The sequence below is a fragment of the Paramisgurnus dabryanus genome, chromosome 11 (assembly GCF_030506205.2).
Source record: "Paramisgurnus dabryanus chromosome 11, PD_genome_1.1, whole genome shotgun sequence".
In the NCBI taxonomy this organism is placed as follows: Eukaryota; Metazoa; Chordata; class Actinopteri; order Cypriniformes; family Cobitidae; genus Paramisgurnus; species Paramisgurnus dabryanus.
The window spans coordinates 18051558-18068000 of NC_133347.1; the positions used below are offsets into that span (position 1 = coordinate 18051558).

General features: G+C 37.8%; 1 protein-coding gene across 1 annotated transcript in view; it reads right to left on the reverse strand.

Annotated features, from left to right (window-relative positions):
- Positions 1–16443, reverse strand: part of aopep (aminopeptidase O (putative)) — a 91979-nt gene that overhangs the window by 59702 nt on the left and 15834 nt on the right. The window contains exons 6-10 of the mRNA XM_065247207.2: positions 11907–12096; positions 11646–11752; positions 4454–4556; positions 4267–4374; positions 3128–3171 (exon numbers count right to left, since the gene is read on the reverse strand). Coding sequence (XP_065103279.1) covers positions 3128–3171; positions 4267–4374; positions 4454–4556; positions 11646–11752; positions 11907–12096 — 552 coding nt within the window. The remainder of the gene's footprint in view (positions 1–3127; positions 3172–4266; positions 4375–4453; positions 4557–11645; positions 11753–11906; positions 12097–16443) is intronic.

Consider the following 16443-nt stretch of genomic DNA (forward strand, 5'->3'; position numbering starts at 1 on the left):
ATGTGGGGAATTAAAGCGGATAAAAAAAGAGAACTATATTGTATGGCGGAAGAGCACTTAGTTTGCAGCACTTCGACCTCGGGCGCAGTAATATTGACGGAAGCTTAAGTGAGGGGGGTAGTCAGAAATGATGATGTTACGCCGAGGTCGAATGCTGAGTTTATTGGAAAGCTGAACAAGCTTAAATTTCCCACACAAACCAAAACGCACTTCTCTGGTGATTATTCCAGGTGAAGTGCCCATGTATGGACATCCACTGTACTTCCTGCACTGAAACTGCCCATAAAAGAATCCAAGCAAGATTGTTATCGATGAATATGTCATGTTAAAAAAAAACTTTCTGTGCATTTAACACAGAAATACTCTGTCAAGTACTTTTTAGACACTTTGCCTGTGTTTAAAGGACAAGTTTGGCATTTTACACTTAAAGCCCTGTTTTTCGACATATGCCGCTGCCCCGAGAATTTTCGGGTGTTTGTTTTTCACCTCCCACCTCTACAATGGATGTATAGGTGCACTGGAACAATCCTTCCTAAAATGCATTAAACTTTCGTTTACAAAGACGTGAAACTCACCGAGTGGTCAGGGGTGTTCACTGATATGCTCCCACAAAAATCGCTGCTAAAGATGCTTTCCAACAGGTGTTTTAGCATTCGTTGTAAACTTGTGGAACTATTTTTCCAAACGCCTCACACCCGTATATTCTTCCGCTTAGAGCTTGAATAATAGACACTCCAGCCCAGTTGGTGGCGATAATCCGTCTTTGCCAATTGCAAGAATACAAACGGGTTCTCGCCACGGAGTAATACCGTACCTCACAGCATATCTAATACAAGTCAATGGAGTTGGACAAAACTACGATAAAACCTGTTGGAATGCGTCTTTTGCAGCGATTTTTGTGTGGGCTTATCAGTGAACACCCCTGACCACTCGGTAAGTTTCATGTCTTTGTAAATGAAAGTTTAATGCATTTTAGGAAGGATTGTTCCTGTGCACCTATAGACCCATTGTAGAGGTGGGAGGTGAAACAAGAAACACACGAAAATTCTCGGGCCAGCATTATATGTCGAAATTTCAGTCAAAACCGTTCTATTTCATCATAAACAATCTGAAAGGGCTTTAAGTGTAAAATACCGAACTTGTCCTTTAACATGAGGAATTTAACTATTTAATAAGTCAGAATGCATAAAATAGCTTTAGACCCCCCCCCAACTAAAAAATCCAAAATAAATCCTTGACATATTTCAGCATCTTCAGTGTAGTCACCTTTAGTTTAGGTTTTGCAAAACTATTCTACTAAGCAAGGGTGATGTGAGTGGTCGTCATGTGTTAACCTCTTAAAGACCCAATGTATTGTGGGCAGAACATTGCATTATTTGACACTAAACTTCATGATATACAAAAACTCCAAACAAAAAATCTAAAAATATCACATATCTTTGGAAAGCTGACTTCTGCTAATTCTTTTGATTAGAAGGATGTAAACCATCTTAAGATACAATCAACACAGCAGGTACAATTAGTGTCCTTTCTAGGCTTTTTTCAGAAATAGTAACTATTGTGGTTGCTAGTGTGTGCTGGGTGGTTGTTACCATAGGTGGCTTCTCAAGTTGAAAGAGTCTACCACTGAATCTCTATTACAATCTTGTTTAAACATATAGCTTGGGTTTCCCTTTTTCAAAAGTGAGTCTTATGTGTATTTTTAGCCATTTTATTATTCGCCACATACATGGATAAGTGCTCAGAAAAAGTGCAGCAAGCACCCCTCATAATTAGTATTATACATAAGGACGCTTACATTATCCCAACCGAACCGCAGTGTGATCGCAAAACGCACCAGAGCGTGGTTTAAAAGAAACATCAATTGCGTGACCAATCACCTTCATCTGCCTTCATAAAAACCTTCTGATGCGCGCAGCAGCTGCACACGTGACAGATCAACTAAGCAATACGATTGGCATGTGAGAGGGCTGTGTGTCATTGTGCACCAAATGACACAGACTTAATATTACGATGGGTTCCAGTGTTAAGACAGTGCTTCACTTCCTGCTTTCTTTAAAACAATCGCATCCTAATGACGAAAGCGTTCCCAGGTTCGGATCAGTCAAAGTACAGTGTGAGTGCATGCTTCCGTAGGAGTAGGAAGGCGGGACAACGCACTTGTGCACGGTTTGGTTGAGTTAGGTACAGTATAATATGAGTGTGCCCGAAGATACAGTAGTTTTTCCAGAGATTTGGAATTTGGGGGAAAAGAAGACCTTAAATCAACTAAAGCATTTATCTCTGAACCAAGTCAAGCACACATTAACATAACCTGTCATGGACTTCCTTAACTGGGAGGTGGTGTAGGAGGAACGGATGCCATGGAGGCATTGATCTGTCTTTGATCTGACGCAAAGAGGCCCATCTGTGATTGTTTCACCACATCAATCTGCCCTTCTAGAGTTGTGCCGCCATGAATGTTTACACTTCGGAGCAGCAGACACAAATATTGAACGCCCTTACCTTTCAGTTTAATGTAATTTAATCAATCATCAGCCGGTGGCCAGACCTTAGTGAGGATATCGGGACAACACAAAAAACCGAAGACACGAAACAGGAGATAAACAGTAGAGGACGAAAAGAGAATGAGACAAAACAAAGATAAAAGAATCTGCAATGTGAAAGTTGTTGCATGCTGTTGTTTTCTTTCAAAAAGCCAAATACATTGGAAAACTAAGCTCAATATAAAGCTGTTTGGATTCTCCCAATTATATAAACATAGCAGATCTGCTCCAGACTAGCCAGAAAGCACTAAAATATTTTGAAGAGCAAAGAAGCATCTTCATATTTCAAACCCTTCTTTTGAAAGTTAACAACAATATTGTCAACCTAAGTGATGAGAGTGGAAAGAGAAAAAGAAAACACAACGATGGACAAGTCTGAGGAAAAATGCCAGTGGAAAAATCATTTGAGAAGAAAGACGCCTGTATGGTCTGGTTTAGCAAAATACCTTCGAGTCTATGATCATATTCCTCCACCGTAATAATAATAATAATAAGAGCAGAGCAGCTAAGGAGATGTGCTTCATTGAGCAACTAAAGAGCACACACTTCAGACAGCCAGTGTTGACACAATTCATTCCTACCTGATCACTGCAGGAAAAGTGTCCAGGAGCATGTGCAGAAAATCCTGCAAGAGACAGAATATGAATGGAGAGCAGTATACACTACATGTATATTGTATATCAAAGACAGTACACGGAGGGCATCTAAGACTTTAGTGGTACTTTGTTAAACCAAAAGAAGAGCAAAATATTAATGTTAAAAATATGATTTTTTCATAATATGATTAATTCAAGAAAATCTACAGAACAGCCACAGCGCAAGACATAGGTCCCGTACACACTGCATATTAATTCGTTGTCACTTCACCTTTTAATGCTTTTAAACACACACATAATTTCCAAATTGACAACCGCATTCTACAACCGAATTAACTCCCGCAAAATGCAGGTAGTGACAACCGCATTTACAGAAACTCTGCATAGTGTGTACATATCCGAACTGAACAACTGGTAGTTAAAAAAGTGTTTAAAAGTGCATCATTGACATAGCAGATCTCTCTTCTGAAAAAATAAATGCCTAGAAGGGGGAAAGTCTTCTGTATGCGCGGTGCAGACGGAGGTTTGTTGCGAAACATAATGCTGTTAAATTATTTTGGTCAAAGCTGTCAGTGATAAGCACGCGAGACGGCAGAACGTTGCTATGGTTATCTCTGTGTCAACCATCACATTTTTGGGAGTGAGTCTTGTTCCTTACAGACATGTAAAAAACATTTAAGGGATTCACTCCCGCATTTAAATGCGGTTGTCACTCCTGAATGTTTGCAGTGTGTACGAGGCCTTAGTCTCATACAACTCACACTGCGACATCTGTGCATGAGATTCATCCATAAATTGTTTTATTACTGAATATATTAAGCTTTATCTGTTGCACTTCTTTGATTTGATTCAGAAAAGGTTGGGAAAGCAAACTTGCACAAAAAACATACAAATAAATTAAAATACAAAAAAAAATTTTTTTTACGCCAGTCTCCTACTAATACAACTATGTATCAAAAAGCTCCGTATCAAGTCAAGGTACACAACACATCTTCGCAGGAATTGCTGCATTCCTTCACTGACACAAGCTGATGGAATGGTGGTGAGATTGAAATATCCGCCAAATATGCACGCGCCGTCCAACGGCAACATTTGCGTTCTGGTTAAATTAATGGACGGCTCACCTGAGAGAGAATGAGCTTTCCATGGTACTTTCTCACGAACGCTTTGAAGAACAGAAGAAACTTTTCCTCGCCAACCTGATCAGCCAGAAACTTTAGTAGGAAGTATCCCTGAGAAAGAAAAAGAGAACTAAACTACAGACCCAAAAACCTTCCAGATGTCTCAGAGGAATCTGACCTGCGTTTCTACCTTCAGATAGTGAACTTGCATGAAAGGTTTTCCTGGGTTGAGGGCATGTTTGACCGTTGAAGCACCAGACTCACTCACTTTCCCTGTGTTCTCCTTATTGGGCCTGTGGTGCAAACACACAAATGCACATCAACACGCATGCACACAAATCACACTGGCCTGAAGTGCTGCATCCACTGGGTAGGATTTTACTGACATCAGCATATTAAGGCTTAACTGTTTACTAAATGTATAAGCATTGCAATCGCAAAACCATTATGTCCCTGATAGCTGCTCTGTCTACAGCCCCATAGATTACAGTAATGCTGCATTTTTATGGCTCTTAGCAACCAGCAGTACATAAGTGCACATTAAGAGTAGCTTATAATTACGTTAAGTTACAAAAAAAAGTGTGTGTGTGTTTTTAAAAGCTCATTCGCAGCGATCCGACTAACATGCCAAAAACGCATACATTGGTGCAAATTTGATTTTAAAAGAAGATTGTCGGTTCATTGTAAATTAGCTTTACCAGTTAATAGCAAGTTAATCATAACATGAACTATGATAAATTTAGATAAAATATTTATAGGTCTCCAGGACACACCTTTTCATGTTTCTAAGCATCAGAGTGAATAGACAGTCACGGATAACAAATGATGGATCTTTTCCTTTCCTTTCTGTTTGAGATTCTGAGAGACAAACAGAGCTTTGAGTGCTGGCCATTCCAGCGTGAGATGACGACCTCGGTTAAAATCTATTGATCTTCGAGAGAGATTAACCGATCTTGCCAATAAAAGGTTCTTGTAAAAATTGGTTCAATACTCAGGCGCCGCTGACCCAGACAACAGCTATTTTTTCCACATTGTATTTTTTTTCTGAGCAGACAAATGAACATGGATCTATGAAAGCATGTAGGAGGTGGGAATGATAGTATTGTACGGCATTTTTCCAGCCATCAGTCTCATCATTTTCCAGTCTTTTTGTTTGTTTGTGTCAACACAGATCTGATAGTGATAAACCTACCTCTAATGTCTTATCTGTTTGAGCACACGAACCCCTAGTGCAGGTCTACACTGTCAAATTCCTATGTGAAATACAGGAAGATCTGGGAAGAGGGACAGATGATTTACCTTGTATGGTGGTATAGTCCATAGAGAGGAGAAAAACAGAGTATCCAGGAAAAACATATCTAGATTTCGGAAAAATATGAGTGATGGTTATCCATGCAAAACTATAGCCTGATCTTACAGGAGATTGTACGTATTTTGTTACGAATTTGTATGAGAATGTATGATTATAATAAAAAAAAAAATTACCTCGTAAAATACGTACAAATTGCCATGAGATTGTTTTGAAAACTCACAGGCACAGTGCTTGATGTAAAATTTTGAAAATATGCTAATTTTCCAGCATTTGATTTTTACTGTTTTGAAATCCATTCAGCCGATCTCCAGGTCTGGAGCTACCACTTTTAGCATAGCTTAGCATAATCCATTGAATCTGATTAGACCATTAGCATCGTGCTCAAAAATAACCAAAGAGTTTTGATATTTTTCCTATTTAAAACTTGACTCTTCTGTAGTTACATCTTGTACTAAGACAAACGGAAAATTAAAAGTTGCGATTTTCTTGGTTGATATGACTATGAAGTATCCTCTTATGCTGGCGTAATAATTAAGGACTTTGCTGTCGTACCATAGCTGCAGCAGGCGCAATGATATTACGCAGCACCTGAAAATAGTCCCCTTGGCAACTTTCAATAGCCAGGGACTATTTTCAGGCTCTGTGTAATATCGAAACTCTTTGGTTATTTTTGAGTGCGATGCTAATGGTCTAATCAGATTCAATGGATTATGCTAAGCTATGCTAAACGTGGTACCGCCAGACCCGGAGATCGGCTGAATGGATTCCAAAACGGCAAAAATCAATTGTTTAACTCTATGGGAGCTGGAAAATTAGCATATTTTCAAAAACAGTGGAGTGTCCCTGTGTTCGATGTCATCATTGAATTGTAGTACCTTAGGTTGCTATGTGGTTGCTAGGGTGTTTTGGATGGTTACTAAGGCATTGGAACTGTAGTTGATAGCTAAATATATTTCCAAACATGATGATCCTCATATCACTAAAGCATTTCGAACCCTTTCCAGATTTCCTAAAATACATGTCAATGTAAACAGGTAAACGCGAATACAGCTCCTGGGCTGCCTATGAGTTTCCCTCTGTATTTAGGACACTCGCATCGCTTGTACATTATTGATGCTCACATTTGGTTTTCCTCCAAAAATAACGCACAACGTCTTCCTCCCTCTCTCTGTATGGGAGTGATAAGGAGGAGCTCCTTTTAAAAGCACACAGTATTTCTCCCGGTCACACAGGGTGTGCGTGTCTTTGTGGAAGTGCCCAAAGGTGTCCAATGAAATGTGTGACAGGTTTTCATTGAACACAATAGGCGACCTTCTCTTCCGGATGAATGCATAGATAGACAAACAAATAAACAGATACTCTTGAGAACTAGTGGGCAGTATGTCACAATCAATGAGAATCACTGACACCCACCCTGTGTTCACTCTTATTGGCTGGGTTAAGAACGGCTTTTTTATGTTACACTATACTATACAGTACTCTATGTGTTGAAATAAGTTTTAGCATTTGGTTGCTACTGTATATGGCCAACAGCAATGCTAAAGGTCATAGGTTCAAACCAACGGGCAACCTTTCGATCTCTTTCGTGAAGCCAACACAGAATCACACAGACCCATCATGTTAAGACCCCTAACTTTACAGCAGAAATAAATATGTTTACAGCCTGGTACCAAAGTAGCTAATTTTGCCCTTTATGAGGGAGGTGAGGGGGTGAATTTTTTGTAACTCATCTGTTTAAATTATATTAAGCCTTAATGTTCTGCATAATTAATGGCATGGCCACTTGAGTGACAGGTGAACTGCCACTGCAGTCACTACAGTCGAGCTAGCTCGGTGTGGTTTCAGCAAGCAGTCACCTCAGCTTCACTCACATCCCGCCTCTTTACCCATTTTCAAACCTATGGGTGACGTCACCAACACTACGTCCATATTTTTTACAATCTTTAGTTCAAACCCACACACGTGCTCATAAAAAATCTCTATACTGTAGCTTGTAATGCACTAAGTCGCCTTGGAATAAAGTGTCTGTCAAAAGCATAATGTAAATCCTAAACATGATACATGTTTTATCCATAATACAATCATATTTTATCCACACTGTTCTGTCAGAACACTTTATCCCTGAGATTAAAGTGGGTGTGGGTCCTCGCGGAGAATGAAGGGCCAAACACATACCTTCAGGTGCGGATCCTAAAACATGCTGGTATTGTGACAGCTGAATTCCTTACAAGCTTTATCACTTTATCAAATCACACACACACATACACATTTTCATTTTCTCATTCCTATAAGGTATTCTACTCCTATCTGAGACTTACATAAAACCTAATAACCTTATCACATATTGTGCTCTTTATATGAGAACATTGCATCACGTCTTATGCCAAATATTACTCATGCAGTGACATGCTCAAAATTTTTCTCCACTGAAATAAATGTCAACTATTTCAGGCGCTTTCTTAAATCAATCTTCAGCATACCTGGAAATTAGACTGCATATGGTATTTCAATATGTGGTAATATATTGCTTCCGAAACAGTCGATTACACATTATAGTGCATGACCTACATTGCTTTGCTTTGGCTTTTCTTTAATCATTTTTAGATGTGTTAATGCACTAAGGCACCTAAAAGATTATTACTGAACTGATAACGGAATATATTATTACAAGTTCCTCTATATGTATTTACTAAATAAACCGGTCTCAGTAGTGGGACAGCAGCTCAGATGTTATCAACATCAGCATCACAAAACTACAATGGATATAATGTTTATTGTGCCCTGTCTAATGTGTGTTTTGCACACACAGCTGAGCGAGCACAGGCAATAATAAAATACAGCTCTTTCTCTCATACAGTATGATTGTATTAGACAGTATTCACCATTTCCTTCATTTGAGCCTGAGATCTACTGCTCTAATTGGGGTCCATTTACATGACACTGAAAAATGCTTTATGTTTTGGCCGTTCATTTACAGAACAATGTTGTTTGGGGGCCTGAAAAAGCAAACTTTAAAAATGGGTTTCAAAGTGCAAGTTTTTAAAAACAATACTGTTAGCATATCCGTGTAAACTACATTCTTAAAATGCTGGGTTTGTCATGATCCTGCCATCCTGTCATAGTAATTCATAGTCATGTCATGTGGCGGTACCCATGTTTTCTGTGATAGCAAATATCCTTTATTTGGGCTGTGTGCTTCCGTGTCTCGTTTATGCCCCCGCCACCCTCATCTCCTCTTAGATCATCCCATCATTGTTTAATTAGTTTCCACTGTTCCCTCTTGATTTGTTCCTGTGTATAATGTCCTGTTGTCTAGCGTCCTGCATGTGAACTATGTATTATTGTATATGTTTTCCAATCATGTGCTTCGTGTCGTCTGTCAGGTCTCCCCGGATCGTGTCCATGTTTGGGTTGAGACCAGTCCGTGTTCCTGTCAAGTCCTTTTATCAATTCTGTTTGTTAGAGTCAGTCCTGTCTAGTCTGTTTTATTTCTAAAACTGTTTTTCCCATCGTGAGTTTTGTTTCGTGTCCCTCAACTTGATTTATTTAAAATATATGCTAAATACATTTTGTAGAAAGTAATGCTTAATTGAATATATTTTTGAATTTGGAAATATATTTATTTTTACCTTCATATATCAACATACATTTAAAAATACATTTCTAATATTACATCCCACATGGCAAAAATATATTCTTTGCCAAAATATATTTGAAATATATGCTAAATAAGTTATTTTTATAAAGTATATTTTTGAAGTAAAAAATATATTTAATGTCATCCTATTTAAAACTGTTTAAATGTTTGTAACATAAATAAAGTTTTTCTTACGTTGCTTACGTTGCGAAGTGAATATATAACCTTGGATTGAAATATCAAAGCTTTTCAAAACTTTAAAATGAATTTATTTTTAAATATATTTCAAATATACATATGAATTTATTTAAAAATATATTTCAAATATACAAAAAAATTGCCAAAAATATATATCAATGAAAAAAATATATTTTTAGAAACATATTCCAAAATATTTCAACAAATATATTTTTGGCCATGTTTTGTATATTTTGAAAGATATTGTAAGATTTTGTTAAAATATATATTTTTTACTGTATGGGGTTAAAAAGGGACAATCCCGGGCCCGGCCACTGGGTTGTAATGTAAACCATGCTGGGTTGTTTCAACTCAAAATACTGGGTTGTTTTAACCCATTGGTGGGTCAAATATAAACATTTTCTGAGTTAATTTCAGCCTAAATGCTGGGCTCGTTCCTTTTTGATTCAAAGCTTGGTTGAAAATAACCTAGGTTCCCTTTCAATACGGTTCACTTCGCATTGCATCAGTAGCCGACACTATGTGTAAACAGGAGCCCCCCCTCCCATAGCATCAGCTACTGACGCAATGCTTACTCCCGTTATTTCAGGGAACCAGGGTTACGGGAGTAACCTTATAGATTTTCTTAAATTAACTGTAAAAATGCATGTGTGTTCAGACATCATGTGACCTTGCAAAGTGTTAAAAAAAATGCTAAAAATTTGCTTAAACTTACATTTTAAAGTTGAATTACATTTAAGTCACTTCAACTTACTATTTTAAATGTTGTTTACACTTTAACTTTCAAGTAAAGCGATTTCAACTTTGTTACATCATTACAGCAACTAACCTGGTCAAAAATGCATAAACATAATTTACTTCAAAATACAAACATGTACATACATGTTACTCACATATTACTGTAGTGTTAGTTATTTTCATGGATCCGTGTGAACAGAGATTGTTTTGACAAAGCTGATGTCTTTTATAAAAAACTAATCAAAAATGCAGAGGAAAAACTGCCATTTTTAGTATATCTTTGGGGTAAATGAAGAGTTTGTAAATGAAGAGTTTGGTTCCAAAACATGATAAACGCCATTTTTTTTTACAATTAGTTACCACAAAAATCAATATTGTATCAGGTCAGTATTACAAAGTAAATTCTTAATTTTATGCAAAATCCGATATCCGCCGTGCTATTCTATCATGTTTTTTTTCCCCAAAACGCAATACACACCAGTCATTCTTCTCTGCAGAATGCAATAAATCTGCTCAACGAATCACAGTGCACCATTCCACGCATTGTAAACAACAATGGAGGTGCGTTGAATACACACGGAATTCTAGTTTTCCTCTTCTACTTTGTACTTCGTGATCAACAAACAAACAAAAACAAAATAATACTGATGCCATTGATAAACCTGTGGTGTTTTTTTGTGGCGGGGAAAAAACGTAACCCACTCGAGCACACAGGCGAAGGAAAAATGCTGGCTGTTGCTTCTGTCATGCTAACACATTGACCCCAGGGGATCTAATGAAAAACATTCCATTATTTTACTCAAAGTCAACGAAAATCGAGCAGGACCAAAACATTTTACAGCTGATCGCCGTCAAAAAATTTCTCCGACGATGTCCCAAGGAAGATAGCAGCAATGACAGTGTTCTTGATATGACAAAGTAAGTCCCATTTTTTTTTTTTTAAATCAGTGTATACCACTAGTCAACTTAATGAATATAACATGGCAAAGATGAATGCAAATTTATATAATGACAAAGATTTATAGCATTTTGTGGACAAAATTATCAGTTTTTATAAGAAATCTTTGAAAATCAAATTATGGATTTGAATTTTTAATGTTTTTATAACCTAAATATGCTATGTGAATGTTTGTAACAGAAAATAGTGGTTTTCATCTTGTCACTTTCTTGGTATAGAAAACACATTTTTACCAAAATATGTCAAAATGAATTTATTGCGTTTTGGAACCAAACTCTTCAAATATACCCTAACCAACATATTACGATGGTAACCCTATTAATATATCAACCCCAAAATAGCTTAGCTTCTTTTTATCAGTACTATACCTTGTAATGTTGCTTAATACTTTCTTAAAAGAGATGCATGACTGTAGCCTAACTACAAATTATGATTAGTTTGTAGCAAGAGAGAGAGAGAGAGAGAGAGAGAGAGAGAGAGAGAGAGAGAGAGAGCGAGAGAGAGAGAGAGAGAGAGAATAAGTGTATGGCCTTCCAGACCTGAGGACCTGCAGTTCTTCATCAGAGTTCTGCAGTTCATCGCTCAGTCTCCTCCAGCGCAACAGTGCCTTCAACTGTTTCTGTTCCTCAGCCTCTCTACGACCCAGCTGACAAATATAACAAAAGAAGTGAGTGTGAATGCAAAGCAAGCAAACGTGAACATTCATATTAGGGACATTTTGCCCTTCACAAAGAAGCAAAAGGCTCCCAATCAATACACAAACTCAGGGTGCCCAAATATACTACTGTATAGGCTTGTACCTGCTGAACCCGAGCCCAAAAGACATCTTCTAAATAAGTGGCAAAACCTTCACTGATCCATTCTTCTGTCCAATCCCGTGCCCCGATAGCCAGCCCGAACCAGGAGTGAGCAATCTCATGACACAGTCTAGCCCCACAGAGGTTCTTCTCACCCATTAACACGCTCTGAGACAGGAACACAATATGTGGACTGGAAAACAGAAATGCAAATAGTGTAAGTAGGCCATTACAGCAGACTGATTTATTCCAGCATTTAGAAAGAAAACAAGATTTGCTGTGTAGAAAAAATAACTCCATTGGACGTCATGACTTTATTTGGTCTACTAACAAATCATCGGTTATAATGTTACTGCGGGTGCTCGGAGCTGACTTCAACTCTGATCTAGTTATAACATGTCATAAAACCCAGCCACCCCGAAAGAACATCAAAGTGTGGGATTTTCTCTCGTAGCCAGACTGTCGTTAAAGAGGTGGAGCTCGCACCCAAAATGATGCCTGTTCACTGCCAGTAGATTTCAGAGTAGCCACTTGCGCCGCACCCTTCACCAAACAATCCGGGTGCGTTTGCTAATAGCAGCAAATTACAAGACGTATAACCCTCGTCAGATCTGTGAAAAGTTCCACGGTGAACGACAACAAAGTCTGTCCACGGTAAGATAAGCTTCTTTCTTCCAGCTGTGCTAAAAACATGACCTCAGGTTTCAGACTGCATATAAACCAGATGAAATATGGTTTTGTTTGAATCCTCTCTCAAAATTACCTTGGGTGACCTTTTCAACCAGATAGCCTTGTCTTTTTCTTTCGTACAGCAAATAGGCTGTTATCAAGACCATGTACCAAACAAAGTTCCAACAAGTCAGGAAAAACAAACCAGTTTCCTTTCTGCCACCGGGCTTCGGCTCGGCCACATAATGGATTTCAAATGTGACACACACCTAGGCATGGGCCGATTACCGTCTTCAAGGTATACCGAGGTTTTAAACAGTCAAGGTTTCAAAACCACTGAAATATTCTGTGATACCGTCTCCAAGGTTTGAGCTGTGTTTATACAAAATTCATTAAATCATTAAGTCATGTGATTGATTTGATGTTTACATTTAATATACATTACAAAAATATTATATATTTTTTGATAGCATATTATAATTTAAAGGCTTTATTTTTATCTGGCATTTAAAAAATAACACATTTTAGTGTTGCAATGGCAAAACCGTAACACCGTGAAACCGTGGTATTTTTGCTAAAGGTTATCATACCGCCAGAATCTTATACCGGCCCATGCCTACGACACACCGTTGACGATAGCCGAGAGCAGTTTCGGTACACAAAACGAACCTATATGGCGGTGATAAAAAAAATCGGAGTGTTATGTCTTTTTACCCTTTCAGCCAGACATTCACCTCGGTCTTTTCTGCACCACTGTTGCTTTCTTTACACAATGACCATAGCAACCAGCAGGAAATCAATAAAAAAGGTTAGCCTTGACTTTGAGTTGAAGGTGCCGGGCATGCCTTTCATTCACACCCTTACACTGAAACTATCAATATGTTATTTCAGCAAAAGATTGTGTGCGCAAATGCTTTCATACGGTAAGTCAAGTTAGCAAAAAAATGCCCAGATTCTGGATAAAGATGAGAGAAAAAGGCTCTATGATGAGAAATGTTTAAGAACAGAAGCTTGTGCTTTAAGGTAGACACCGTAAAGATTTCCTAAAAGCAGCTACGAAACCTCATCTATATGTTCCACAGATGTGGAGCGGCAGTCTGCAGTTGTGTTAATGTTGGTAACAGTGAGGTCAGAAGCAGCGGTCTGAACTCCCTACAGTTCCTGTCAACAGCATACCAAAAAAACCAACAATTCTCATCACGCCTTAACACATTTCAAGATGTGCAAAACTGCACAATGTGATCTGATCCAACGTTACACAACGGTTTAATATTTGCTAAAGTAAGGATTACTAAAGTTTTAAAACCATTAATGATCAAAGTGTTCATTATTTATTTTCAACACATGATATATAAATGTGTGATATATTCCAAGTGTACATTTGTACAATACACATACGTACAGTACTGTACTGTACATCATTTAACTATTCCAACAGTTCTTTGAAGATACTTTGTAAGACAGAATAATCATGTTGATTGCTCCAAAAACAGGATATCATCACCTGCCCTGTAATTACAAGAGGAAACGCATACAGTGGAATGTACAGTAAAGGGTCACATTACAAACATGACAAAACTGCCATCATGCTCCTGCCAGAGTTGAATTCCAGATTTATAGAGGAGGGAAACGTGATGGGAACAAATTGTTCCCTATCTACATTTATGCCGCCTTTCCATTGCACACGACATTTGGACACGATTGGGAGAGAGTTCAACGCCTGGTGGCAGTCGTAATGAAATTTCAGTTTGATCGTAAATCTGTGCCAACATATGAGAGAAACTCATTCCAGCGCACGAGCCTTCATTCTACAGGCCAATATTCACCATATTGAAAAAAATAAATGAATGAGACAATAAAAGCTATGCATATAACAAAAGACTGCAAATATTTGGAGTGAAAACATATTTGAGACAAGAATAAAAATTATAACATAAATATTAAAGGAACAGTATGTAAGAAATTTATATCAATTATTCATAAAATGGCCCTGATATGTCACAAGACATTAAGAAATAATTTTCATTTCAAATACTTTTATCACTGACAACAGTGGTCTGGCCAGGATATTGTCATTTAAAAAGTGGAGTTGCAGCCCTCAACTGATGTTTATGTTGTCATTTTGTGTATTGGCCACCAGTTGTGTGATTGCAGTACCAGTTTTAGCCACAAGATTTGTGATTGCAATACCAGTTTTGGCCACAATCCTACATACTGTTCCTTTAAATTAATAATTTATTAAGTTATCAATCATTTTTAAAGGTTTCAAGGGTTACTGGTACAGACGTTTCAGCAGTAACAACATAAACAAACGGCTTTGGTGAAACAAACGTAACTTCAAGTAAACTATGCAAAGAATCAATAATAACAAAGTCCTTATTTCTGATAACAAGCAAAATAAACAACCTGTAGATTACCTTAGTTCAAATCATATCTAAAGCGTATCAAAAACTACACTGAGCTAATGTTACTGTGTAAAATGTGTACTATATAATGTATGCGATCTTAACTACAGATCGGCTGCCAAACCTCCCATTAATTAGCAGTAATCATAGACCGTAAAAAAATATGGCCAACGCCTCGTCCGTGACGTCACCTATTGGTTTGCGAAGATCATTTTTGAAGTTTAAAGTAGGCGTTACCACGAATCACTCACGGAAAACCGAAAATGGGTAAAGAGGCAGGACATGTGTGAAGCTGAGGTAAAACCACGCCCGCCTATCGCGAGTCTAGCGGCCACGCCCTTAATTATGCAGAAGTTTAAGGCTTAATATATTTTAAACGAATTAGTTACAAACAAATTCACCCCCCTCACAGGGCAAAATTTGCTATATAGACCAAAAACACTTTTTGTACCAGGCTATAAACATATTATTTTCTACTGTAAAGTTGGGCATTTGTAACATGGGAGTCTATGGCAATTGACTCCCTTTTGGAGCCAGCCTCAAGCGGCCAGTCGATGAATTGCAGTCACTTGGTTTCATTAGAGAGATTGTAAGGTTGCCCCTTGGCAGTAATCCATGATCGCCGTTATCCCTCGTCCCTCGTTATTCCCATAGACTTTTGGATGAAATATAAAATGCCAAATTTTGACTTTAAATTTATAAAAGTTGTGTTTATCTGTGAAAACTAACATTTTTTTTTTCGATAACTCAAAAGTCTATTGGAAAAATTAATGGGCTTATTTGCAAGATTACCAGTAACCCGCTAACTTCCCGTGTATCGGATCTGAAAATTTCGCATCCAAAGACGATCGCAACCCCATGCAGCACTTGTCCGACTCACCGTGGGAAAAAATAAATGACTTCCGGTTTATCGGATATTGTTTGTATTGTAGTCTGGAAAGGCGGCATTAGCCTCATTTTGTTTGTTGTACCCTGTATTTCTTTAAATATGTATTTTATGCAGTTCTAGCGCGTGTGCAATAGCTACGATTCTACAATGAAACTTTATCCAACAAAAAAAGAAATACATGAAAAGTAACTCCATGTTCAAGAGGGAATTCTAACCTGAAACAAGTCTAATATTTTTCATTGGCCAGGCTAATAAACAAAGCCACAAGTAGATGTAAGAGGGGTCATACTGTACATGCAAATGAGATGATGTAACCAATGACTGTTCCACATGTTCTTTGTATAACAGCTGCCCTGTTGTTTGCCTGCACTTGGTGAGTGAATCTGTGAAAGAGGACTTTATAACAGCTCTGCATGCTTCCTGTGTAAATATGACCTATTCTTGTCAAGGAAGACCTACAACAACTAAGACACACATTTTTGTTACCTTGTAATGTACTTAACCTAATTTCAACCTTAACCCTTATTGTTTTTAACAACAAAGATTGTGCGTACATGCATCTTGTCATGATATGATA